At 39.1% G+C, this 27,555-nt stretch overlaps 1 protein-coding gene across 1 annotated transcript; it reads left to right on the plus strand.

Annotated features, from left to right (window-relative positions):
* Positions 1 to 1,842: 1,842 nt before the first annotated feature.
* Positions 1,843 to 26,704, plus strand: LOC121289904. Its single transcript, XM_041209873.1, has 5 exons — positions 1,843 to 2,091; positions 7,024 to 7,386; positions 14,602 to 14,769; positions 18,695 to 18,735; positions 23,717 to 26,704. The coding sequence occupies exons 1-5, from the start codon at positions 2,022 to 2,024 to the stop codon at positions 23,897 to 23,899; spliced, it is 825 nt and encodes a 274-aa protein (XP_041065807.1). The 5' UTR covers positions 1,843 to 2,021; the 3' UTR covers positions 23,900 to 26,704.
* Positions 26,705 to 27,555: the final 851 nt, after the last annotated feature.

The following is a 27,555-nucleotide window of genomic DNA, read 5'->3' on the forward strand; positions in this document are numbered from 1 at the left end:
ATTAGATATACCCAAAGGGGTGCAGACATAGCTTGTGCATGAGGTAAGTTTTTTAAGCAGTGTATTTGTTCCTAGAACAGAGGCTGCCTAAAAATTCCCCACTGGAGAGACAACTCTTCTTCAACCCTTTCAATTCGGACTGAAGATTGGCAGAAGCTGAATGCAGATCTTACTGTCTAGATATTCCTAATATTTACCCTCCATATAAATAGTCAATCAATGCTTGGTAGAACAAATGCAGTGGTTAGTGGTTTCTGATAGATGGTGCAGGATTCACTGGTTTGTATCAACCTTGGAGATATTTTGTACATTGTTATAGTCAAATTAACAAATGGTTGTTTAATTCAAATACTAAATTAGCCAGATTAATGTAATTCTAGTGGCAGTATTTCCTGATCAAAGCATTCCCCTCAGTTCTGTCAGAAAATTACTTTACTGCCAGAGAATCATTACAGCAGAGAAGGAAGCTATTCAATCCATTGAATCCATGTCACATCTCCTTGTAGCAATCCAATCAGTTCCATGCCCCCATGCTATCCCCATAGCCCTGCTGAGAGCCATCCCCTTCCCGCCTTCACTCACCTGTGCCTGGGACCTCCTCAATCCGAGGCCAAGGGGGTATGTAGTACCGGCGGCAGCCACCACCTCCAAGTGGTGCTGCTGAGTACATAAGAGCTGCTAGCCTCAGATTGGCTGCTAGCTCTCGGCAGACGGGACTTCTGCCCTCGAGATCCTTGATCCTGGGGGAAGGCCCATCACTGGCTTTCAAGTGCTTGAGTGGTACAAGATGCAGCAGGCCCTCCTTAAAAGAGGCAATGCCAGGATCCTGCTGGCTCCTCAGTGGTGGCTGAGACTCCCATCACCTCCACTAGATTCTGCCCCATGATGTGCTGTTTTCTATCCTTAAGCTAATTTTTTAATTCAGATTGACATTGACCCTCCAGTTCCATGAGTCTCAATTTTGTTAACCAATCTTTTATGAGGTACTTTGTCAAAAGCTTTCTTAAAATTGTATAGGCAACTTCCAATATACTCCCTTAATCAAACTTCTCTGTTACTTCATCAAAAAAATCAGTTAGATTAATCAAACATGATCTGTACTTACAAACCTATGCTATCCTGAATTAACTCAAACCTCTCCAAATGCCTGTTGATTCTTTTCCCCTTATTATTGTTTCTAGCATGTTACCCACCAACAATGTTAAACTAACAATCCTGCAGTTGCTAGGACTGTCCTTACACCCATTCTTGCAAAAGGGTGTCACACTTGCCACCCTTCAATTCTCTTGCACTGTCCCATATCTAGGGAAGATTGGAAGATTATCGCAAGCCTTTCTGCTGTCTCCAACCTGGTAACCTGGAATGCAAGCCATCCAGACCTGGAAACTTATCCACTCTAGGCACAACACATCCTTTCCAGAACCTCCTGCCTCTCAATTTCCACCCCATTCATTATCTCTACCATCTCTGCTTCTACCAATATTTTGTCAGATGTCGTTAAGCCATTGAAGTGCATCACCATTTTTATAAGTACATTGTTTAGCAATATGTAATGAAGCAAACACCCCAAAAAGGGATAACCCAATTAGCACATATCATGTAATCTGTTCAAGCTGTGTTGTTTATTATGTAGGAAAATGTGGGGAAAGTGCGCGGGTAGGGATTGCGGTAATTGTACAATCTGTTTCAGGAATCATCTGCAAGGGTGATGCTATAAGCAAATTTCGTAATGGGTACCCCTCCTAATGGGAGGACCACGTCATTTCAGAGACCGCCCTCAGTTAGTTGGGCCACATTAAAAGAAAATGCAAGATCTGCAAACCAAGCAGGGGAGCTCCCATTCAGCACAGCAAGAGCACTGGCTTGAACTTGTGTGGGGGTGGTGGTACAATCTCGGAACCAAAGCATTACTCACTTGTGGAGGAAACTAGCTTGCAGATATACTGAGTATTAAGAGTGTGTGTAGTGTTCAATCACCTTGACTTGTTAATGGCTATTTTCTCCCTGGAGCTGTGAAAGAGATGGCCATGATATTGTTTGTTCAACAAATCTTCTTGGTGTTTTCTGTGACTTTGTGGCAATATACTCTGGGTAAGTACAACTTTTTTTTTATTTTGTGGTTTTTTTATATCTTGTTTATGTTGAAAGAGGTGTCTAGGTCAAAAGGAAATAGATTTTTCAAACATTTTGATTAATTCAAATTGATATAGAACTTTCAGTGCAGTGAAAACTGGCTAAAGATATAGTACATTCCCTTCATAAGTGCAGTCCACTCTTATGTCTTTTGTTATTTGCAATTAATTTCCACAATAGTCTGGAAATTACTGTTAGCATTATCATTGCAGAAATGTATGATGCATTTTTTAATTAAATTCCTTTCTTTGGTATTTTAGTAATATTAATTCATCTAAAATAAACCAGTTCTCTTAAAATAGTGGAGAGAAGAATTTTTTAACGGTATTTTAAGTGCGTGAGCAACAAAATCACTCACTGCAATTTCCAAAACAAAGTTTCTTTCATTATTTATTTTGGGCACATTGCATTCCCTTTGCTGCAAGCCCAAAGATTTGGTGCCTTTGAATTGTCACTTACTATGATCCACCAATATGATAGGGGCTCCAATGAAATAATGGGCAGTAAGCTGTCAAATGGGGCCATTAAGATGGGCAATAATAAAATAGTAAAGGTGAGAATCTGGGTCAACTGCTGAAGGTTTACTGCATTCACAAACCACAAAAGTGATTCTCAGGTTAGTTAATAGGTAAGACTGATACAGTCAACAGTACAGGCTCTGTTTGGTGTGAATGAGAATGAGTAGGAGCTTGGGCTTTTAACACTATATTTACTATGAAATAAGGTAGTCAGTTCAATTTAAATATATATTTGCATTTGGCAGAACGTTAATAAAAAGCTGTAGTTGACATCTCCCCTTGCTGCTTCTTTCCCTAGCCTGGTTGGGTCACACCCCACTGCAACTATTTTCCCTTGGCTTACTCCAGCTGTCATGCAGCAACTGATAACCGCAACATGCAGCTTGTAATCTGCAAAAGAAATGAAATCATGGTTAATATAGGAAAACTTTACGCTTGTCTGTAGGAACACAAAATGTTATGGGTTTTTTTTTCGCCCAAAGCTATTGAAATTTAAATTTCTTCAGTTGGTCCTCATGCAGTTGATCATGGGAGCCAATGAATTGCTTTGGGATTTGAACCAATGACTGCAAAGGAAGGATAGGATGAGGGGAAGAGGGCAACAAGTTTGGGCATGAAATTCCTCTTTTAATGAAAAATGGGAACATAGCACCAACACAATTGCAGCCTTGAAATAGTTTGATCCTAGGAATGGGATTTCACTGGAAAGCTATTCATTTTTGTAAAAAAAAAATGCTGGCAATATCTGTGCTTTCTTTAAAAAAGGAATTTCAACTCTTATGTTTTATGGCTTGATACACTTTAGAGAGAACCCATCACATTTATCAAGATATATGCTTTGACTTCTAGGATCAGGATACATAACACAGCTTAGGGCGCATTCATAATTTAACTACCAATGTCAGTGTTAAATGTTTTATTAACTAAGTATATTTGCATCTTTGTACATTTGAATTGGCTCTAGATATTTTTTAAAAACACCCAATAGCCCTTTGACACTGACTACATTGCCTTCAAAACAACTCCACTTCAGAAGTAATCTATTATTTGTGAAGTACTTTCATATCCTGATGATGTAAGAAGCTGCCATATATTTTCAAGTCCAACTGTGCAATTTCAAATCCAAATGATTTTAGATGGTCTCCTTGGGGCTGCAAGCTGGTCAGAACTTTACTCCAGACTTACAATGCCACATAACACTCATTAAACAGTTTTACTGCAACATTAAAGTTCCAGCACAAACACACTTCTAGTTATTTTCATAAATGATGTCCAATTCAGTGAAGAAGCATATTTGCCCTGTTCTTTTGTAACAGTAAATTATAATCATACCGTCACATGTTTCTACTCAAATATAGAAGAACGTTGAGCCACATTTGCAGGAAATTGTGTTTCTGCAAATTTCCTGTGGAATGTTATACAGATTCAAGCTTTGCTCAAGGTTCTGAAGTAAGGGAAACAGGCCATCTGGGAGCTGAGTGAACAGAGCAAGCAGCTGTGTATCTCTTTAACCAATGAGATTGAAGGATTGAGAAATAAATGAAGGGATGGCAGAGAAGAAAGTGTAAAGTAGAGTGGGAGAATTTAGTGTCAGGTCAGGTATAGAAAGAGAAATAAAGACAGGGAAAGAAAAGTTGGATTAAGAGAAAAAGAGACCGAAAGGAAAAGTAAAAACAAAGTTTTAAACTTTAAATGAGATTTTTAAAGATCTGCCATAACAATTAATATATAAAGGAATGAGACTTCACACTATTAGCCATTAATTTCCAGTTCCAGAGAGGTTGATTGACAGTAATAAACAGATACTTTGCACTTGTTATGACAAAACTTAAATTTCTGTGGTGAGTTTAGTTCATATCTACCACAGAAATACAGCAACTTTATAACATTCAATGGTGAGGCAGACAGCAAAATGTCACTTTCGCAAAGCTAATGGTAAAAAGTTGGAACTCGGGCAGCACCTTTTAGGCGTTGAAATTAACCGTGCATCTGCCCATTCTCTGAAGTTGCTGTATCATTGATGCTTAAATAACGATCAGCCCTTTTAGCCTCCCTGTTACTTTGACAGACAAATTTGGCCTGATAATACACGCAGCTCATTAGTACAAGACACAGAGAGTGACATTTTTCCCCAGAGCTTCACAGCACCGATTTATTTTCACCAAGATCAGATGATTCTCCCTTATGGTAGCACGTCACTATAGGCCTAAGTCTGGTTCACAATGCAGTCTACAATGATTCTATGTCTAGAATGAGTATGCAATATATTTAATGTATAATATGTAAAATATATGGCAAATATGTAAACTTGGGAGCTCTAATATTAATCCTGTTTGATTCTGATTACATTCTTCCTTTGCTAGATCATTTTGTAAATAAAAAGTGATCCTCATTCCCCAACATTTAACCATGGGTGAGAAAAATGCTCAGGAACTTCCAACTTGATTTAGCGAATACAGTTTGATGCTGACATTGCAAACCGAATCATGCTTGTCCATTCCTGAAGCCTATACAGCTGGCCCTTTATTGCGGCATTCACCAATCATACCTGCAAGTAAAAAAAAAGACCTTTAGACCAAAATGTGGCACAGTTAGCCTGAGTGAGGACATGTGAAGATGTGTGTGAGCCTAACTAAGTGCAGTTGGAATTTAGAAAACTATAATGTACGTATTAAAAGGCATATCAAAATGCTGCCATAGAAATTTAAGGGGTTCATCCAACTACCCTCTCACCCCGCAGTATAAGCATTGATTTCCAAATATAGGCAATCGCAATGCAAATACAGAACATCCAACAAGTTGACAATAAATTAGCAGCTTCAAAAGCCATTAAGAGGGCTAATTAATTTGAAAATGCATACTGGTTCAATACTTTACTTAGATTGAGGTTAAAGTTCATCATTGGGACTGTGTTTCAGAAACAACTCTCCACATTTAACAAAGCGATATCTGATCTGTGATCACTTAACCTTGACGCTAAGTAGAAAAAGTATTTCATTCCCAGCAGTGAAAAGCTTCTAATTTTTAAACAAAACACCATTAAATTATCTTATTCATTGAGTAACTATAGCAAATTTTAAATGTAACTGTATCGCATCATTTAATGTCGTATAGCTTCAATATCTATGTTTCTTGTCTTCTTTGTTAGCCATTAACGTATGAAATTATTTCTAGCATGCGTACATCCCAGAGTACAATCTAAAAATAAATAGCAGGAAAAAGCTGGTTAATATAAAGAATAGCAAATAGTTGGCAGTCAGTTTAAGCAGCAATTTAATCCTGCATTTCCATTTTCAATCACAAACCACAAGAATGAATCCTGAGTACTTATTAGGTATATGTTGTATTCTTCTCTGTCACATTCTGGAAAATGGATCAAATTAATGACTTGGGTAAAACATATGCTTTCGCAGAGATTTTCTTTCCCCTGTATCTGATTCCATCTTTCTCATGACACAAACAAATCAGTCAAGGTCTTATTGAATAGCGGAGTAGGCTTGAGGGGCCAAATGGCCTACTTCTGCTCCTATTACGTATGTTCATATGTACGCTCGTATGATTTTTTTTTCAAAATTCATTCTAAGAAGTAATGTCACATCAAGAATTATCTAGTGGTGGAAATCATTAAGTAAATCATAAAACCAAGTAAATTGTAATCCTGAAGGCTACACTGATAAAGCTGTGACTTTATCATGGGCTGCTGTTAAAGTCCAGCATTGATGACTATACAAAGAAAAACTGATATGGTGGTAGATATTCAACAGGAAGGTACTGGGCTTTATGTTGCTCACTGTTTCCGCATGCTTACAAAGAAAATTTGTTCAAATCAGTTTCAAATGTCTCAGGACTCAATGCAAGCCAGTCTGAATATTTTTGGAATACATATATTTAAAGTGTATGGCAATGCAGTGCCAATTTGCAATACAGATATATTTTGAAAACAAATGGAAAGTTGAGATAATCGAATTGTGGTCTGAACCAAAGCAAATAGTTGGAAAGCCAGCATGGAGGAGTATATGTCCTTTAGGGGACATATATACTATTCAAAAGAATAATTTAATATACATAAGTTGAACAATGTTGTATACATCGATGGAAAAAAATGGGAAAATGGAATTATGAATATAGATCCCTATCAGAATATACGGTTTTTATAAGCCTGATTTTAGAGAGGTGTCTCCTGTAATTATTAGGCTATCTTGACTACTGGTTTAGTCTTACTTCCACAAAGCCAGAGCAGTATGGAATGAATTTTATCGCACTGTACCAAGTATTGGACCACACTAACTGACCAGATTTATGAATTATGAAAAATATGTGAGCTATCCCATCCCAACATGTGAATAAATGCCTCTGTGGTTTTTATTTTCAGTTGAATCCTTAACACTATCACAGTATCCTACGACCATTGAGAAGAAAACTGGGGAATCAGCTGAAATCCACTGTAAACTTTCCAATGGAAATGCCACTGAAGACCTAAGACTGGTATGGTACAGATACATAGATCAAAACCGATTAAAGATTGGAGAAATCAATCTGAAGACAAATAACACCACAGCTGTTGACCATGTCGTTTTACAATGGAGCCTTGGCAACCACACAGCTTCAATGTCAATTAAGCACCTGATGAAAAACAACTCTGGGACATACGGATGTGAACTGTTCAGATTATCAGGCAATTTATTAGGCATTGACATTATAAATAAAGCCAATGCAACAAACATCACTGTTACTGGTAGGTCTCCACCTTTTTCCAGCATCTAAGTAAATACCTTAAATCTTCTCACAGATAAATTGTTGAATTTTAACATTCATTCATATTTACATATATTCAGTATTATTATTTAAAAATCACTAGTATAATGTAGTTAAGGGTTAAATTCTTTGGTGCAGAGATTAGCAATATACATGCTGCACATTGCAGCTCAGATGACAAATTCTACAGGAAAACCCCAATAGATTGGCTGCCTTCTTAATTCAACAGTCATGGATATTTTCCTATATTTTGCACATTACAACACTACTCATTTCACACATTGGGTTTGCTATTAATTGCCTAAAATGGTTAATCTGTTATGGTATCAGGTTAGAGTGCTTAAAACAACCCATCAGTAGTAGATATTGTAGCTTTTAACATTTCGGATATCCTCCATTAAATGTTTTATTTTCGGACCAGAATGTACTTAATTCAAATGTTCATTGTGCAGTAACAACTGGTTATGTGAGCTTGTTGTAATCTAAAGTGAAGAGAAGCCAGCTGAACCTGATCCTGAACTTCAAAGTGCAAATTAAAAACTTGATATAATGATTTGCAAGAAAATAACATAACATTATTCAAATTTATTTTAAGCCCAAGCATAAAGCCGTGATTCTATTCAGCATTTTTATAATACCAAAAATATTAGTGTTTCCATTAACAGCAACTCTCTCTTTATGTAGTGGCAACTGCCGATGAGAGTGAACTGTTTAAAAACAAGATAATTCTGGAGTCCTTCCTCCTCATTGTCCTTGCACAGGTACTTCAAGGACTTTTAACTGGGTTCATGATATTCTTTCTTGAGTAAAACCATCCCATATTGTGGAGCTAGACAAAGAGAACAACATACACACATAAGCATGCACATAATTGTATTCACAAAGCTGTGGATAAGCCAGATTTGGGAATTGTAAAGGTTGCTGCAGCTATACAGTGTGCCAATGCACATGGTTAAAAAAGGTCAAGTTAATTCCAAGTAGCTTAGATGTGTCTTTTTTTTCACTCTCCATCACTGTGTTGACCTTTGCTTTTCATTTCTTTCCTTCTTATTTAAATGGTTGGCTACAGTGCATCATTTTAGTTCCCATTTTCATTCTTTTAGTGCACATTTCAAAGATAGGTGAATATTCTTTGAGATTATCTGACCCTATCAAAAGCTTTTTACATTGCAGTTGATATGTTGTAGTCTGTTCTGGGTTCAGGTCAAAATCTCTTCTCAGCTTAATATTGGCAGGTGCCTCTGTTATTAGCTGTGGAAACTGATGTGAGTTCTCCCCCATTTATGCATTCTGTCAAAGTTTTCAGGTAGGGTATCTTTTAGAATTCTTGAGTAAAATGTATAAAGAATGCAATTGGAATTATGGAATAGAAATCCTAACTTCCACTGACATGGAAAAGTTACTTTAACCTAATTGAAATACTTGTATTGCATGTACATGATACATTTTCCAGTGGCTATTTAATATCCCCACTGAAAAAATGAAAAAAGTTCATGTTCCAAGTTTCCAACCAATGAGTCACTTTCAAAAATATATTTATAAAATACCCCAAATTGACTCCCACCACCAGCTTCAATCTTACTTTTTAAATCCATGTCACATAGTTGATTAATTGCTGTGTAATAGGAACTACTGCAGATTGTTTATTTTCTGGAAACTAATGTCAGGAACACTACTGTTATTTCTATTGCCATAAAGGGGGCTATTTGTTTGTTTTCCAATGTTGGTGCTAGGTAGATCCACTCTAATACGACAAAGATAAGTCAGTTAGATCAGAAATGCATAGCAACTGAACAAACTTCTTGAGGCTCAGATATTACTTTATGAAATAGAACATTAAATTTTCAGTGCCTTAAATTGAACTTTTAATTAATTTAATAAAAACACTCAGGCATTGAAATTCTTTCTCACATTTTCCCACTGCAACTCAAACAATAGTGGTGTCCACAGTAGGGTCCAGGCCTTGGGGAGGTAAACCTTGATAAGGGGGAAATTGGGACTATAGATGCACATTTTTAATATGGCAGGGAGGAATTCAGTTCCTCCCTACAGGGTCTGGACAGAAATTCTATTAGTCTAGCCTCCTTGAGCAAGCAGGTGTCAATTGACGCCACGTAACTAAGATGTACTTCAACTGACCCTCCACACTCTGGGCAAGGTCAGCGGCAGAAATCACCAACAGGTACAATCTTGGTATAACTACTTGATCACATCCCTGAGATTTTTTGCGACCTTGATGTTCAAGAAATAGCTGGCACAGGGAATCCTCACCATATCAGCAGGAACTGCTGATCAGAGGCTGACTTGATCCCCCAGGATAGGAGTGAAGACACTCAACAGGGAGCTCTCCAGGAACTCTTAGCCATAGGCTCCAGGGCAGTTTTATAAAGACCATGGGGAAAGTTTTCTGTATGTGCTATTTGTAATGAAATCATAAATGCAAAGCGGATCTTTACATTTTTATTGCAAACACTAAACAGATGCAATTTTACCAAACTACCAACAATTTATTTATAAAGTTTCCAAATGATAAATGGCAGTGATGGATAGAATTCAATCCAGGGATATGTGAAGTTATGCATTTGTGGTGGGCAAACATGGCAAGGGTATACAAGAAATAATAAATGAAAGGATGCTGAGAAAAGGAACAAAAGGACCTTGGAGTCCATGTCCACAAACCCTTGTAGGTAGTAGGACCGGTAAATATGTGGTTAAGAAGGCTTATGGGGTACTTACCTTAATGGACCAAGGCATAGTGTATAAGAGCAGGGAGATTATGCCAGAACTGAATGAAACACTAGTTAAACCACACCTAGAGTACTGCATACAGATCAGATACAGATTGCATTGCAGGAAGGATGTGATCACACAAAGGTACAGAGAAGATTTACGAGGGTGTTGTCAGGAATGGAAAACTTTACCTATGACAAAAGAACGAGAGAGACTGAGGGAAGATTATTTAAGGTGTATAAAATTACAAGGGGCCTAGTTAGAGTGGGTGGAAAGACCTATTCCTTCTACCAGAGAGGTCAGTGACAACAGGGCATAGATTTAAAGTAGAAAGATTAGAAGGAATTTGCAGAAATATTTTGGTTATTGGTGGCCTGGAACTTACTTTAGAGGTAGAAAGCCTAAACACTTTAAAAAAAAAATTGGATATGCATTTGAAGTGCTGTAACCTACAGCTTTGGACTAAGAGCTAGGAAATAATATTGGGTGGATCACTCCTTTTTGGTCAGCACAGACGCAATGGACAAAATGATCTTTTCTTATGCCATAAACCTTCTGTGTTCCTATATTCCTACGATTGTCCTTGGGCTTTTTTGTGAGTCTGTGGAGCCAGTAACAAACACAGTAGAACGAATGCCTCCAAATTCAACTGATCTGTGTCTCCTCATTTAGGAACCATTTGAGTAATATTTTCAAAATGCTTGATCAACTGAAAAATAGGGATTTTATGCACTGATACAAGTCAGACAAATGGTCATGTTGACAAAGGGACACAGGTGGGAAACAATCTGGCTTACTAGGCATATAATCTCAAAATTAAAAATAACCCATGTAAGCCACAGAAGGCTTTATTTTCTTTTTTTTCTTTGTTCTTTGTTTTAGTTTGACAGGCAATAAGATCGGCGCAGGCTTGGAGGATCGAAGGGCCTGTTCCTGTGTTGTACTTTTCTTTGTTCTTTGTATTGCAAAGGTGAATATTAGTAATTAGGTGATTTAATGGATATGAAAACCCAGGCTGTGAGTCATCAGAAAGTCAGAGTACTAAGTCTTTCATAGTACAAACAACCTTCAGAATCGGGTGTACTATTCCATTCACATCATTCAGAAAAGTCCAAAAACCGTCAATGAACTAATGCTGTCTTAAACATTTTTGAGGAAAGATCAGTTTCCATGATAGAACCACATTCTATTATGCAGAAAAGCGTGTAAAGGTGTTTCCCAGTGTATTTCATGAATTGTTTAACTGGGCACAATGTTCAACTAAAAAAAAGCATACAAATTAAATAAAAATATGTGTACTTAGTAATTGTCACTGTTAAAGCTAATAGTTAAAAGGAAAATTCCTTAGACACTATTCGCCTGGGGCCAATAATGGAACCTTCTTTTTTCTTTAGCTATTAGGCACTAGAGTGTTTTTAGAAGGGATGTAGCTTCCACCATCAGCCTCACGGTAGGGAAATTCAGTCTTTTTAAGTCATCATATCTCACTTTTTGACTGTTAATATTTTTTTCTTTGATAATTATCTCTAAAGTGTAACAGGAAGCAGTGCAACATTGAAGGATTGCAGTGTGCATATCTGTTGACTTAATCTTCATCTAAATGAAAGTGCCGTGCATTTCTTTCAAAGCCTGCAGTCATTACATAAAGAAAGACTGTTATGGTCCTCAATTGTTTCCAGAATAATGTCAGAGAGGGTAAAACTGGTCTACAGCTAAATGACAAAATAGTTGAAGATAAATTGGCAGCCTGTTTTGCACTGTGCCCTATTTTCTTTTCCGTGAAAATTTTATGCAATCACTGAAGATTTCTTTCACCCTTTGAACTGTACCAAAAGTACATGCTACAAAAAAATTGCATTTTTCTTTGCCAATGTTATTTTAAATTGTAATACAGTTTGCTTTTTGCTTATTATATACCATTTATGAAAAAGATAGGCATTCAATTCTGCATTTCTTAATATGAGCTCACCCAGAATGGGGAAAGACAGTCAACATATATCCCACCAAAGTTCTTGATAATCAACTTGCAACGCAGGTCTTGGAGATCTTAATCGGGTTTACAATCAGCTTTATAACAGTCTGAAGTTTATGTTATGTAAGAAAAAAATTTGTATGCTGGCCATTAAAGTGAGATTTTTATTATAAGCTTAAAAAGGCAGAATTCCTTTTTATATGAAAATAGAAAAGTGCGTGGCTTTCACAATAATTAAAAATCCACTCACGAAATCGCATCCTCAGAAATCCATGGGAATGAAAATTAAGTAGGTTCCATAACTTTTTTTTAATTTGACATTTTCAAATTCTCTAATAACAATGAATTAATGTGACTCTGCACTTTAAATTGTTCATTTTTAGCACTGTTGAGATTCATTGGTAGTAATTAACAATTATCATGTTGTTAAAATGGTACTTACACTTGAAATTCCAAGATATAACTTTCGGTATCAAGGTTAGTTGATATTTACTCTGCAAGTACAGCAAATTCACAACATTCAACAAATTTCAATGGTTAGGCAACAGCGAAACATTATCTTCGCAAAGCTGTGGCGGAGCATCACAACTTGGACAGCAACTTTTGGATGTTGGCATTTAATACAGATCTGAGCCTTGCCTAATTTGCTGTACCATTTTTTTGTGACCAACAGCAAGTGCTATTGGCCTCACTGTTATTATGATGGTCCAAAATCTGTTCCAAATTATGTATATGAGCAATAAAAGCAAAATACTGCGGATGCTGGAAAGCTGAAACAAAAACAGAAAATGCTGGAAAAACTCAGCTGGTCTAGCAGCATCTGAGGAGAGAGAAACAGTGCTAACGTTTTGAGTCCGTACGACCCTTCTTCAGAGCTGAAGAGAAGTGGAAGTGTGATGAAATTTATAGTTTAAGGGGAGTGGGGCAGGTGGAGCTGGAAAGAAGGCCACCGATAGGTGGAAGCAAAGGATTGATTGACAAAGATGTCATGATCTAAAGGAAAAAGGGAGTGTTAATTGTAGTGGTTAATGCTTAAAAAGGTTCTGATATAGTGGCATAAAGGTAAGAAAGTAGAATGTGATAATAGCAAAACAAGGGTAGCATTGTGTGAAAGAACAACATGGAACAAGTAACAGGTGGCCCTGTCGGGATTGGGGGAGGGGTGGTGGTGAGATAAGGATAGAAAGTGGGATCAAAGGGGAGATAAAAAGGGGGATAAAACCACAGATAAATGAATAAAAATAAAAATAAGTTGATAAAAAATAAAAATTAATATGGAAAAAGGGGGATTAAAAAAGGGGGGTGAGGATCAAGGGGAGAGTTCATGGTCTGAAGTTGTTGAACTCAATGTCAAATCCAGAAGGCTGTAAAGTGCCTAATCGGAAGATGAGGTACTGTTCTTCTAGTTTGCATTGGGCTTCACTGGAACATTGCAGCAGGCCAAGGACAGACGTGTGGGTATGACAGCAGGATGGTGTGTTGAATTGGCAAGATACCAGAAGGTCCGGGTCATGCTTGTGGATAGACTGGAGGTGTTCCGCAAAGCGGTCACCCAGTCTGCGTTTGGTCTCCCGATGTAGAGGAGACCACATTGGGAGCAGGGAATGCAGTAGACCAAATTGAAGGAGATGCAAGTGAAGCGCTGCTTCACCTGAGACAAGTGTTTGGACCCTTGGAAGGTGAAGAGGGAGGAGATTAAGGGGCAGGTGTTGCACCTTCTGTGTTTGCATGGCAAGATGCTTTGGGAAGGGGATGACGTGTTGGAGGTGGTGGAGGAGTGGGCCAGGGTGTCCCAGAGGAAACAGTCCCTACGGAATGCTGACAGGGTGGGTGAAGGGAAGATGTGTTTGGTGGTGGCATCATGCTGGAGTTTGCAGAAATGGCAGAGGATGGTCCTTTGAATGCAGAGGCTGGTGAGGTGAAGGGTGAGGACAAGGGGGACCCTATCATGGTTCTGGGAGGGAGGGGAAGGTGTAAGGGCAGAGGTGCGGGAGATGCGTTGGACACGGCTTTGGGCTCAGTCAACCACAGTGGGGTGGGGGGTGGGGTGGGGTGGGGGGGGGGAAGCCTCAGATAAAGATGAAGAAAGACATGTCAGAAGCGCTGTTTTGGAAAGCGGCATCATCAGAACAGATGCAATGGAGGCAAAGGAACTGAGAGAATGGGATGGAGTACTTACAGATAGCAGGGTGTGAGGGGCTGTAGTCGAGATAGCTGTGGGAATCAGTTGGCTTGTAATGAATATTGGTGGACAGCCTATCAACAGAAATGGAGAGGTCAAGAAGGGGAAGGGAAGTGTCGGAGATGGACCATGTGAAGGTGATAGAGGGCTGGAAAAATTGATAATTTTTTAAAAGTAAGTTTGATTTCAATTACAGGCAAAAAATTTGTTTTGAAGTGTTGGCACAGGCTGGTTCTGTAAAATGTTATTGAGAATTATAGGAGAATTGAGATTTCCTATTGTGCACTGAATTAAATATTATTCAATTTTAGAGCAGCAGATTCCAACCCCAGGAAGCAGAAACAACACAGACAACATGACTGAAGAATTCCAGGATAATGGAGCTAGAATTCAGATAATCGTTGCAGCAGTAATAGCTGCCTTCGTCATCATCTGTCTTCTAATTTACATTTTATTCAGATACCGACCAAAAAAACAAGGTAAATAGCACAAGGGTTTTTATTGGTTTAACTAATTTTATAGTTCAAGTAGATACACCAGAAAATCCTCTAAAGCAAACTGGTCAAATATTATATAACCATATGGTTCAAAACTTGTACTTTCCAAACATATAAACCTTATCTATCTTAAACCATCTGCATTTATCTATCATCTAACATTTTCAGAGACTGAAGGCGAAATGGAATTTGATATTGTACCAAACCACAGTTTATTTTTTCCTACTATTCCCACAGAGGTTATTTATCATTTTCTGGTGTTCCTGTAGTCCTGACAGAGATGGACATATTACTGTGATTGTACAAAGATAGGGAAACCGAAGTCAACATCACAATGCAATTGCATGATTGCAACATCTATGGCATTTATTAGCATTGAAATTTTTATCATGTTTTATTATAAATAAAAACAAGACAAAATCTACAGTCACAACACCATTTAGAGGAAATTTGTTAAGGAGTCACACAGTCGAAATGGAATCACTATTGCAATACTTTTGGCCTTTAAATTGTGCAGTATCCAAAAGATTAGCTTTTACCTTCATAATCTAACCTTTAGTTAAATCATAGCAAGCAATGGATTTCCTGGGATTGATTGTAAAAATTACCTTTTGAGTGTTGCCATTACTGGGGAAAGATCTCAAATTAAACATATTTGGTGGAAACCCCAATAGAGGCAAGTGGTAAAATAATATTTGAGCCCAACATATTTTTCCTCTGCAGATGGATATACTATGGATTGACCTGGATGAGATACAACATTGGTGTGTCAACGTGTTGTACAATGGTCCACGTGTTGTAGGTTTGCATCGATAATGTCCCATTTGGAAAATTTCTGAGCCCCGGTCATACCCTTAGAAGTAAAGCTCCAAGATGTCATACACAAGAGGGCACCAAGGGGAAAAAAATTCAATACAATGAAGTCAGATTCTTCCCTGTTAGGAGGATGAAAATTAAGAGACAAGTCAGCTTGGGTCATTCTTCCAGCAGATGGTTACGGAGCAAGATTGACAGAGGCCTTGTTGGCCTCTGTCCAGGCACTAAGAATGGTAGGAAGGGAAAGAGAAAACAAAAGGACTATTTTTAAATGAACAGTAATATTATTAAGATGACTTGTTTGGTTTTAGAATAGAAATCAAGAGAATCTGAAGTTCAAATCTCCTCAGGATCGAACTATTTATGTTCGTACAAACAAATCTATGACAAATAGTTCCAAATTGAGAAGATGAACAGCCTATTTTGAAGCTCAGACAGAGTTCCTTTTCTTTTCATTGTTCATTCTCAGCATGTGGACCTCGCTGCCAAAGTCAGCATTTATTACCTATCCCCAGTTGCCCTGAGTAGTTAGTATTATAGATGAGTGCCTTGCAAAGCCACTTCAGAAAGCAATCAACCATATTATTTGGTTTGTGACTGGAATCATATATAGGCCAGATCAGGTAAGGATCGCAGGTTTATTTCCCTAAAGGGCATTAATGAATCATTTTTGGCTTTTATGACAATCCAATAGCTTTGTCAGGTAGGATTTAATTGGTTCGATGGGGGTCTCACCCACTGTCAGAAGAACTGGTGAGGAACACCCATCAGTCCATGGGGGAGGCCCAATAGAATTAAGTGCCCATCAGACACTTAAATGGCCCTGTCGAGCCTTCCTTGTACTGAGGACCCTGTGAGTGGAGCTTGCCAATCAAAAGCTGACAACTCCTCATTGCTGTCAGTGCCACTGGGAGCAGCTGCTGGTAATACACCCACCAGAAGCTCAGGGCCAACGAGGGACCCCAGGCCAATGGTCAATGAGGGTAAGATGGTGGTTGCGGGGAGGGGAATGTGGAAGGGCTGGAGGGTCAGAGGCGAGGGCAAAGGCCTTTCAGTGGCCCTCCCCCCTCCTAATTCCAGGTCCCATGGTCAAGCACTAAGTGCCTGACAACAAGGGACTCCTCCATCCAGGAGGCTGCTAGCATGCCCAACAGGGTTTTGCTGGGCAGTCTTTGTCTGATGAAGGAGAGCCATGCAACTCCCATTTAATCCCTGAACCACCACTAAATTTCCAGGGGTTTAGGGAGAATTGGTGTCATTTGGCTCACTAATGAGCCTAATTGACATCCCACCGGCAGACAAGATTCCCACATTGGGTCCTTTGTGCTCCCAACCTAATTGAGGCCAGTTTTCCCAACCCGGGTACTCCCGCCCAATTCTCCTGTCCCTCTCTGCCATCATTCCTGCTCTGCCAGGCTGAATTAAATCCTGCCCATAGTGACTGTTTAACTGACATTGGTTTTTTTTTTACTTTCAGATTTTGTTAATTGAATTCAAATTCCCAAACTGCCAGAATGGGATTTAAACTAAAATTCTTTGGATTATTAGTCCAGGTTTCAGGATTAATTGTCCAGTTCCTGATTTAAATGAGCCAATAAAAACATCAGTCATGGCATCACCGGGATTTTCAGGCCCCGCTGCAGTGGCACCCGCTGCAGGGATGTGGCAGTCCAGCCAAAATTCCAAGGACTTACAGTGGGAGGGGTCAGAAGATCCTAGTCTACACTAACAAGGAGCATGGATTACTATCAGAGCACTGCTTTAGTTACAGTTTCAAAGGCTGAGCTGCAGTATGTTTGACCCCACATGTTTTACTGTATCTTTTTATTCCATGTCTTTAATAAATGATTTCCCTCGCTCCAAGATTGATGTTTCATACACATGACATCCATTTAAAATCAGGAGCAGTGTTGAACTCCAAAGGTACACTTTAGGTTCTATTAGAAGCCACTTGACCATAAAAGAAACGGAATAACTGGTCCGTGAAGTTGAGACAAAAATCTTTTCTTCCAGGAAAAGCATGTTCCCCTTCCCTACGATTATCTCAACATAAACACAAGTACAAGGACTAAATCTGAAATCTTAGAGAGCAAAGATCATTTCTGAGTGGAATGGAATGTTCTACTCTGCCTTGCTGGACTACTTTGTCTCTTTCCTGGAGCTTTTACAAAAGAATGAGCGTAGTAAGATCTACTGACAGAAGGCTTTGCAACTGTATGTATATTAACACCTTTTTTTAACAAAAAAGAAAAAATTGTGCCTTTACTAAACCAACATTTGTAATAGTCCCCTGTCCTGACGTTCCACTATGGAAAATCGGTGGAAAACCAAGATAAAAAAAAATGAGAGGAATGATAGACACAGAAATTAATGCCTTCCATCTATTTGTGGAGATTGAATCGACCACTACTGCTGACCTTGCTCAGGCATTCATATACAGTTTAAATTATCGATACGTATGCTCTCACCTAATCAGCTATAGAATTATGATATTCTGAAAACTACCTAGAAAATTCAAAGGCAGGTTGTTCATAATTTCTAAAATGAGAACTTGCATTAAGTTTACACAGGACACAACAGTAATTTAGCTACTTAAAGCTTTCAGTATTTACTTGTGCTTTGGTTCTACTTCAGTCTATTAATACCCTGATTTTAAGTAGGTTATAATCATTCACAGTGTTCATTCCATTAAACCGAGAAAGCTGAGACCTGCATTTCCCTGCCATCTCTTTGTCCAGTTTTTTTTTCCTGAAAGCTGAAATAGATATTGTAAAAAATACGTTCAAAAATGATTGCGTCCAGCTCCTGTTGATTAGCAGTGTGATAACTAACCAACATGTGACGAATGTGGTAATAAGGCATTTGTGGTACAAGTGACCACTTACTGAACTTACAGAGATTGGTTAGAAAAGAAGTCATACATGCTAGGGGGTTTCATTTTTCACATTGGTAAGAGGTGATTTCTAGAATGATATCACACAGTACAAAGGTTTATTTTGGAGCAGATGGTGCTTTTCCCATCCAATCCACTTGCGGATGTATCATATGCAGCTTGTGAATTTGTATTTAACAAGTCTCTTGCTTCTTATAGGTACGGATGCCAGTCCTCCTGCAGCAGATGTCAGTTGTCAGGTAATTGTGTTCTCGGTAATCATCACATAATATCAGGATTTAAATCATTCGCTGGTTTCATTTCTATGAGCTCTGATCCTACTGTTGGCATGGTGAATTTATTCAGTTAAAGTGATGATAATCTGTGCAATGAACATTTGCTCAAATGTCACTGTATAGGATGGTATTCAGTTGATATTCTTCCATACCAGCAAATAACATGATTCTCACCAGCCACAAAAAGTAAAAGTGAGGAGCAGAGGTGATTCTGCCATTCTATTTTATGTTGACTATGAAATGGATTAAAGTCTATAGAAGGATGTGCAGATTATAAGAAATAGTAATATGTAATAATGTGGGCCTTGTTGCAAGTTTGCTCCCAGCCAAAGGGTAGAAGAGGCTCAATAGTGCTAATTGCTATTAAGAGAAGACATGGTTGAGATAGCCCTGTGAGTACCCAATCTGTAACAAGCTCATGTAGCTCACAAGCTGTAACAGTGGCATAGTAGCAACGTCACTCGACTGGTAATCTAGAAGCCCAGGCTAATTCTCTGAGGGCATGGGTTCAAATAACACCACAGCAGCTATTGGAGCTGAAATTCAATAAAACCTGGAATTGATTCTGTGGAGGCTAGACTCAATCATAATGATCATGAACGTATCATTGATTGTCATAAAACCCATCTGGTTCATTAATGTTCTTTAGGAAATGAAATCTGCTGTCCTTACCTACAGGTGACTTCAAACCCACAGTAATGTGGTTGACACTGAAATGGCCTCACAAACCAATCAGTACAATGGTAATTAGAGATAGGCAACAAATGGTAGCCTTACCAGCAATGCCCAAATCCCATGAAAAAATAAGTATCTGAAGAAGGAAGGAAGTTTGCAGCCAATGAATTACTCATGAATGCATCCAAGTCCCACAAGTAGCAAAGAATAAATGACTATAAGTGTTGGATAAAAATTGGACAGGACACTGGAAGAAAACCCCTGCTCTTGTTGGGATTGTGCTGTGTGATCTTCTACATCTACCAGAGAGGAGAAGCTCCTCCAAGCCATAAAAACACCATTTCAACTTGCTTTTTTGGTGTTTCTCCTGCATACAAGCTGATAATACTGAGCAGATCATACATGGCATAAGCTTTACCAGGTTTCCATCAAAATCGCAATCAGGTAGAATTGGATTTGCAAATTAAAAGGGACTACGGCCTGATGCCAGCTACCAGAGCATTGGTGTAAACAGGGCAGTAAGGTATTTACACTAGTTGCTCGAGCTAGAATCTATCTCACTGCGTCACCTGCAATGTTAAGATTTAAATATTCTAAGAAATTGCACATGTAACCTGACATATGTTCCTTCCCATTAGCAAATTAGGTATGTGCGAGATGATATGTACATAGAAACTAGGAGCAGGAGTAGGCCATTCGGCCCTTCGGGCCTGCTCCACCATTCATTATGATCATGGCTGATCATCCAACTCAATAGCCTGCTCCTGCTTTCTCCTCACACCCTTTGATCATTTTGTCCCAAGAGCTATATCTAACTCCTTCTTGAAAACATATAATGTTTTGGTCTCAACTACTTTCTGTAATAACGAATTTCACAGGCTCACCACTCTTTGGGTGAAGAAATCTCTCCTCATCCCAGTCCTAAATGGTCTACCCGATATCCTCAGACTGTGACACCTGGTTCTGGACTCCCCCACCATCAGGAACATCCTTCCTGCATCTACCCTGTCTAGTCCTGTTAGAATTTTATAGGTTTCTATGAGATCCCCCATCATCCTTCTGAACTCCAGCAAATATAATCCTAATCAACTCATTCTCTCCTCATATGTCAGTCCCGCCATCCCAGGAATCAGTTGGGTAAACCTTCGCTGCACTCCCTCTATTGCAAGTGCATCCTTCCTCAGATAAGGAGACCAAAACTGCACACAATATTCCAGGTATGGTCTCACCAAGGCCCTGTAAAATTGCAGCAAGACATCCCTGTTCCTGTACTCGAATCCTCTCGCCATGAAGGCCAACATTTGCCTTCTTTATTGCCTGCTGCACCTGCATGCTTACCTTCAGTGACTGGTGTACAAGGACACCCAGGTCTCGTTGCACATTCCCCTCTCTCAATTTATAGCCATTCAGATAATAATCTGCCTTCCTGTTTTTGGAATCAAAATGGATAGCCTCACATTTATTCACATTATACTGCATCTGCCATGCATTTGCCCACTCACTCAGCTTGTCCAAATCACACTGAAGCATCTCTGCATCCTCCTCACAGCTCACCCTCCCACCCAGCTTTGTGTCATCTGCAAATTTGGAGATATTACATTTAATTCCCTCATCTAAATCATTAATATATATTGTGAATAACTGGGTCCAAGCACCGATCCCTGCGGTACCCCACTAGTCACTGCCTACCATTCGGAAAAAGACCCGTTTATTCCTACTCTTTGTTTCCTGTCTGCCAGTCAGTTTTCTATCCATCTCAATACACTACCCCCAATCCCATGCGCTTTAATTTTATACGCCAATCTCTTGGTGGGACTTTGTCGAAAGCCTTCTGAAAGTGCAAATAAAGCACATCCACTGGCTCCCCTTCATCAACTCTACTAGTTATATCCTCGAAAAATTCCAGTAGATTTGTCAAGCATGATTTCTCTTTCATAAATCTATGCTGACTCTGTCAATTCTGCCATTGTTTTCCACGTGCCCAGCTACTAAATCTTTTATAATGGACTCTAGAATCTTCCCCACTACCGACGTCAGGCTGACTGGTCCTTAAGACACATAAGTGGTTCAGGATTGTACAGGTATCCAAATTTAAGACCTGCATATGGATATACCGGGAGGGGGTGGTGTAGTGGTATTGTCACTGGACTAGTATTCCCAGGGCAGTACTCTGGTAACCTGGGTTCAAATCGCACCATGGCAGATGGTGAAAATTTAAATCAATAAAAATCTGGAATTAAAAGCCTGACAATACCACAAAACCATTGCCAATTGTCATAAAAACCTACCATTGTTCACCAATGCTCTTTAGGGAAGGAATGTCAATTTCAATATAAGACAGGATCTGGCCAAAGTAGACTAGGAGCAGCTACTTGTAGGAAAGTCTACATCAGACCAGTGCGAGTCATTCAAATAGGGAATAGTGAGAGATCAGGGCTAACATGTTCCTGTAAAGGTGAAGGGTAGGACCAACAAGTCCAGGGAACCCTGGATGTCAAGGGATATAGAAGATTGGTTAAGGAAAAAAGAGGCTTATGGCAGAAACAGACAGCAGAAACCCTACAGGAATATAGAAAGTGTAGGGGGGTACTTAGAAAAGTAATTAGGAGAGCAAAGAGGTAAAAATTGGTAGGCATGATAAAGGAAAATCCAAAGGCATTGTATAAATACATTAAGGGCAAGAGGGTAACCAAGCAAAGAGTGGGGTCCATTAGGGACAAAAGTGGCAATCTGTGGGTGGAGCTGGAGGATGTAGGTGAGGTTTTAAATGATTATTTTTCAATGTGTTCACTATGGAGAAGGACGATGTAGATGTAGAAATCAGAGAGGGGGACTGTGATATATTTGAACAAATCAGCCATTGAACGGGAGGAGGTATTAATGGTTTTAGGGGGCTTAAAAGTGGATAAATCCCCAGGTCCAGATGAGATGTATCCCAGGCTGCTATGTGGGGCAAGGGAGGAGATTGCAAGGGCTCTGACACTAATTTTCAAATCCTGTCTGGACACAGGAGAGGTGCCAGAGAACTGGAGGACAGCAAATGTGGTACCATTATTCAAGAAGGTTAGAGGGATAAACCAGGTAATTACAAGCCAGTGAATCTAACATCAGTGGTAGGGAAACTATTGGAAAAAGTTCCGAGAGACAGGATTAATCTCCACTTGGAGAGGCAGGGATTAATCAGGGATAGTCAGCATGGCTTTGTGAGGGGGAGGTCTTATCGAGCAAATTTGATTGAATTTTTCGAGGAGTTGTGTAGACGAGGAGGGTGCATTTGATATAGTCTATATGGACTTCAGTAAGGCTTTTGACAACGTCCCATTGGGACAATGGTCAAGAAGGTAAGAGCCCATGGGATCTAGGGCACTTTAGCAAATTGGATCCAAAATTGGCTTAGCACAGGAGGCAGAGGGTGATGGTCGCAGGTTGTTTTTGCGACTGGAAGCCTGTGACGAGTGGTGTACCACAGGGATCAGTCTTTGTAGTGTACATTGATGATTTAGATGTGAATATAGGATATATGATCAGTAAGTTTGCAGATGACATGAAATTTGGTGTGTCATAAATAGTGAGGAGGAAAGCCTTAGATTACAGGTTGATATAGATGGGCTGGTAAAATGGGCAGAGCAGTGGCAAATGGAATTTAATCCTGAGAATTGTGAGGTGATGCATTTTGGGAGGACTAACATGGCAAGGGAATACACAGTGAATGGTAGGACCCTAGGAAGTACAGAGGATCAGAGGGACCTTTGCGTACATGTTCATAGATCCCTGAAGGCATAGATAGTTAAGGTGGTTAAGAAGGCACATGGGATACTTGCCTTTATTAGCTGAGGCATAGAATATAAGAGCTTGGAGGTTATGTTGGAGCTTAACAGGCCACTGCTGGAGTACTGTGTGCAGTTCTGGTCGCCACACTAAAGGAAGGATGTGATTGCATTGGAGAAGGTGCAGGGGAGATCCTGGCTCACAACAGGCTCACAGCATTTAAGGAGTATTTGGATGAGCACTTGAAATGTCATAGCATACAAAGCTATGGGCCAGATGCTGGAAAATAGGATTAGAATAGATGGGTGCTTGATGGCCTGCATGGACACAATGGGCCGAAGGGCCTGTTTCTGTGCTGTGTAACTCTATGACTCCAAATGATGCAAATTTAGGCTGATGCAAGCCTAAAATCGCTTTAAGATTCTTCATCTGGAAAACTTATACAATGCACGAATCAAAAAATAAACCTTATTCATGTACATTTTCTTTCAATTCATTTCAGAAAGCAGAGGACCCCATTTCCACAGTGTTCTCCATGGACTATGCTGTACTGAAGATCCCCGGAAAAATTGATCGTCAGAATCTAGCATCTTCAATCTCTTCTGATGATTCATACTATGCTACAATTGTATTTGCACATCAAGAGCAAGCCACCAGTGTGCAGAAAACAACCATCAATAACTAAGGGATTATATTTTTGGTTTAGTGGCACCCGACTACCTATCTTTGTCCTGTGAACTTTCAAGCATTATGTTGAATTATCACATAACCTTTCTTACCATTTCTTCTATGAAAACATAAGGCACAATTTAACTATCACAAATGAAATTTTGAATCACCTGCCAAAGCAGAGGAAGTAAAATCCTAGCAAAATCAATCTTACTTTAGTTACAAGAATTGACAAATTTGGATGGAGGAGAGAGAATTTAGGAAGTGCAGGAAGGACACCGTTAGATTCAGCAGTAACAGTTTCAAGTTGATACCTTTGAGAGGAGTTCATGCACAGGCAGCTGGAAAGAATAGGCAACTACTCAGGCTGGTTGGTTTACTGCTATGTACCTTTCCTATTTTTGGCTCTGACTGGAATCTAAAATTTGCTTATGTTAGGCGTGATCTCACGGAATCAGTGCTGAATTTTAATTCCATGAATTAAACCCTTAACACTTACACTACATATATTTGTAGTATCAATAAACGAGCATGACATTCTCATTTAGCAATATCAAAATTTCAAAGTATTCTTCATTTTACCTGAGATGGAGAGTTCACATTAAACAGTAATGAGTACCAGTTATTTTACAAGGCCATAATGTGATCAAATGATTCAGATAATAATGTTCTAAATTTATAGTTTCCAAACTGTAAGACTGTGTTGCTTTTTCTGCATTTTAAATGAAAATAATAACTATGCTACAAGTTTTCATTTAGAATGTCAAAATACAAGATTAGTAGTCATAGAGCTGACATAATGGCTGTTATGGAATGTATCACTGACTTAAAACTCAATCATGTTAATCATTTTAATCACAATTCTTATAAGGGATTGAACGAAGTCGGTTGCCAGGTTATAAATTACAACACATGTCTTACAGTGAGAATTATGTGGAAACCAAGACTAGGGGCTGAATTTTCAAATGTCTGTGGGGGCAAGCTTGGATGCAGCCCATAATTTGGCACTGCTGACCATCGTGTCAATGCAGTACCACAATTCCAAACTGCAGCCATTTTCAGAGAAGCTGGCCGGATCATGAACAGCTACCCACCAACAAGCAGTGGGTAGCCAATTTAGTTCAAATTAATGTAATTAAGGAATAAAAATGAAAAGTACTGGAAATACTCTGCGGATCAAACAGCATCTGTGGAGACGAACAGAGTTAATACTTCAGGTCAGTAATGAAGGGTCATCATCAACCTTAAGCGTTGGCCAGGATTTTTCGACCCTGCCATGGCTTCCCTGCAGCAGATACAGCGAGCCAATCAAATCTCCTTTGACTTCGATGAGACAGGATAGTCCCACTGGCAGGAGGGGTCAGGAAATCCTGCCGGTTAACTCTGTTTCTCCGTCCACAGATGCAGTCTGACCTGTTGAGTATTTCCAGCATACTTTCTGTATTTATTTCAGATTTCCAGCATCTGCAGTATTTTGCTTTTGTGACCTAATGTATTTAAGGGCCCATTAATGTTTCCAACTGGTATGCGGGCAGCCTTCATCAGCCTGGGACAGGTCCAGTCTAATGTGGCGGGCTCAGGTCTTGAAAGAGGTGGGGGGACTCATTTGAACCCCCAAGGAACCCACTCCCATACCTGTAATGAGCACTGGGCCACAGCTGGCCACACAGTGGAGGGGATGCCTCTCCAGATGGCGGTGGGGCAGCCCTCTAGCCTCAAGAGCCTGCCTGCCATCCCTATTTGCCTGGTGAGCCCACTCCCTAGCCATGCCATTCCTTTGAAAATAGAGATCGACCTGTCTGGAACAAGCCATGTGGGGTCAGGACACAGAACTGATGGTCTGCACATCAGGCTCCTTGCCCCAAAATGAAAATTCAGCCCTAGGGTTCTGGGATTGACCTTTAAGCGCCTGATGATATGCAGTTTTTCTGAAATTATCCTGATTACCAACGTGACTGTCAGGACCCTCTTTATATTTTACCTCCAGCAGCAACTGAGTCTCACTGGGAATAAATTAAATTTGGAAGATTAAAGTAGCAAAGATACGAATTGATGTAGGATGAATTAAGAAGAAAATCATAAATGAAATACTGACCAAAGGTCAGGGAAACTCTCAGAGCTGCTTCCGTTCCTTTGACCAAAGAGCTGTGGAATTGATCCGGCAACCATTTAAATAATGGTCAGAAAGTTGACACCTAATATGCCTCCCTGGTGTTGAATACAAAGGAGGTGAAAATATTACAGAGCGCACTTGTTCTCTGAAAAAATGGCAATTCTTACAATTCACTGATTTTTAAAAATGCAGGTTAATTGTGCAGTACATTAATCACACTCCAAACATGAGACACAATGTGAGTCAAATCATCTAATATTTCCTGCAATAGAATAATCTGTCTATAGATATTAACAATGGATTTATCATGCATGGTCTACAGAGATGCCTTAATGATCAGTTAGCTATGATTCCACTCTGGTACAAATTGAAATTGGTTTGCTAGGGTTTGAAAACATTTGTCATCTGCTCTGAGATCTTTATTTTTTAGAGTCCAGATTTGTAGAAAATATCAGTTTAAAATCTAGTAACCTATCATTTTTAGTTTGAGTCTCGCTCATAGAACTTTGCAATGTTTGTGAGCGATTAGATCCGAATGACTTTTCACAACCATCCAATCCTGAGTTTAATCAGATCTTGGAAGAGTGTAACAAATGTAATGAGAAATATATGTAAATAAAAGGTAACCTATTTATTAAACATTCTGTTGGAAAAATACCTGTGTAATAACGTAACTTTTTCTCATCATTAAAGTCATTTGAAAAATGACCCATTTGCTGCCATAGAGTTTTCATATGTCTTGATCTAAACTAATATATTGTGATTGCTGAACAAATTGTTATGATGTGACAGGTGATGTGTGCCAGGCAGACCAAATCCACAAGGGGAACTTGGTCACGCTATCACAACGGTTTTGCAATTTGTATTTATTACAATAAGATGTGTGCATTGAATTCAGAAGCAATGAGTCCACTAAGGCCTTTAGAGATTTTAAAAATTAGATTAAACTATTTATTAACAAAAGAAAAGGGTTCAAGCGCATTCATAAGATTACAGTTATTTAATACTACAACAAATCCTAAAATTCTTAATTAACATAACTCTCAACTGTACACCCCCTTTAAGGCAACAGTCCAAAATAGATTTTAGATTTAAAAAGCGAGTCAGCAAGTTACCACAACACCCACTCAACAGTGTAATTCCAAAGGTTTTTCTCTAATTTTATTTACTGGACACAGCAGACTTTCGAAAAAATGGCTAGAGGCTTTTTCAAGGCTGTTTCACACATTCCTGTTAGATCTTAAATGGCTCCCCAACATAGACTTTCATTCCTCTTTTGTATGTTTCTCTCTCTTTAATCTGTAAATTCTATTGTTCCCTATGTCTTTGCAAATTTACTTTTACATTATACAAAAATCTTTCATGTTGCCAACATGATCACTTTCCTTTTGGGAAAAATAAACACACTGCTTGGCCTTGCTTATCTTGCCAGTTGCAAACATCCTTTGAAAACCAAACAACTACTTCATCTAAAAATGCAAATTACCTTCACACTTTATGTGCATACCTTCACACCTTATATACCTTATCCATGTTTACTCATTAGCATATCAAGTACC

This window comes from Carcharodon carcharias, chromosome 2 (genome assembly GCF_017639515.1).
Source record: "Carcharodon carcharias isolate sCarCar2 chromosome 2, sCarCar2.pri, whole genome shotgun sequence".
Lineage (NCBI taxonomy): Eukaryota > Metazoa > Chordata > Chondrichthyes > Lamniformes > Lamnidae > Carcharodon > Carcharodon carcharias.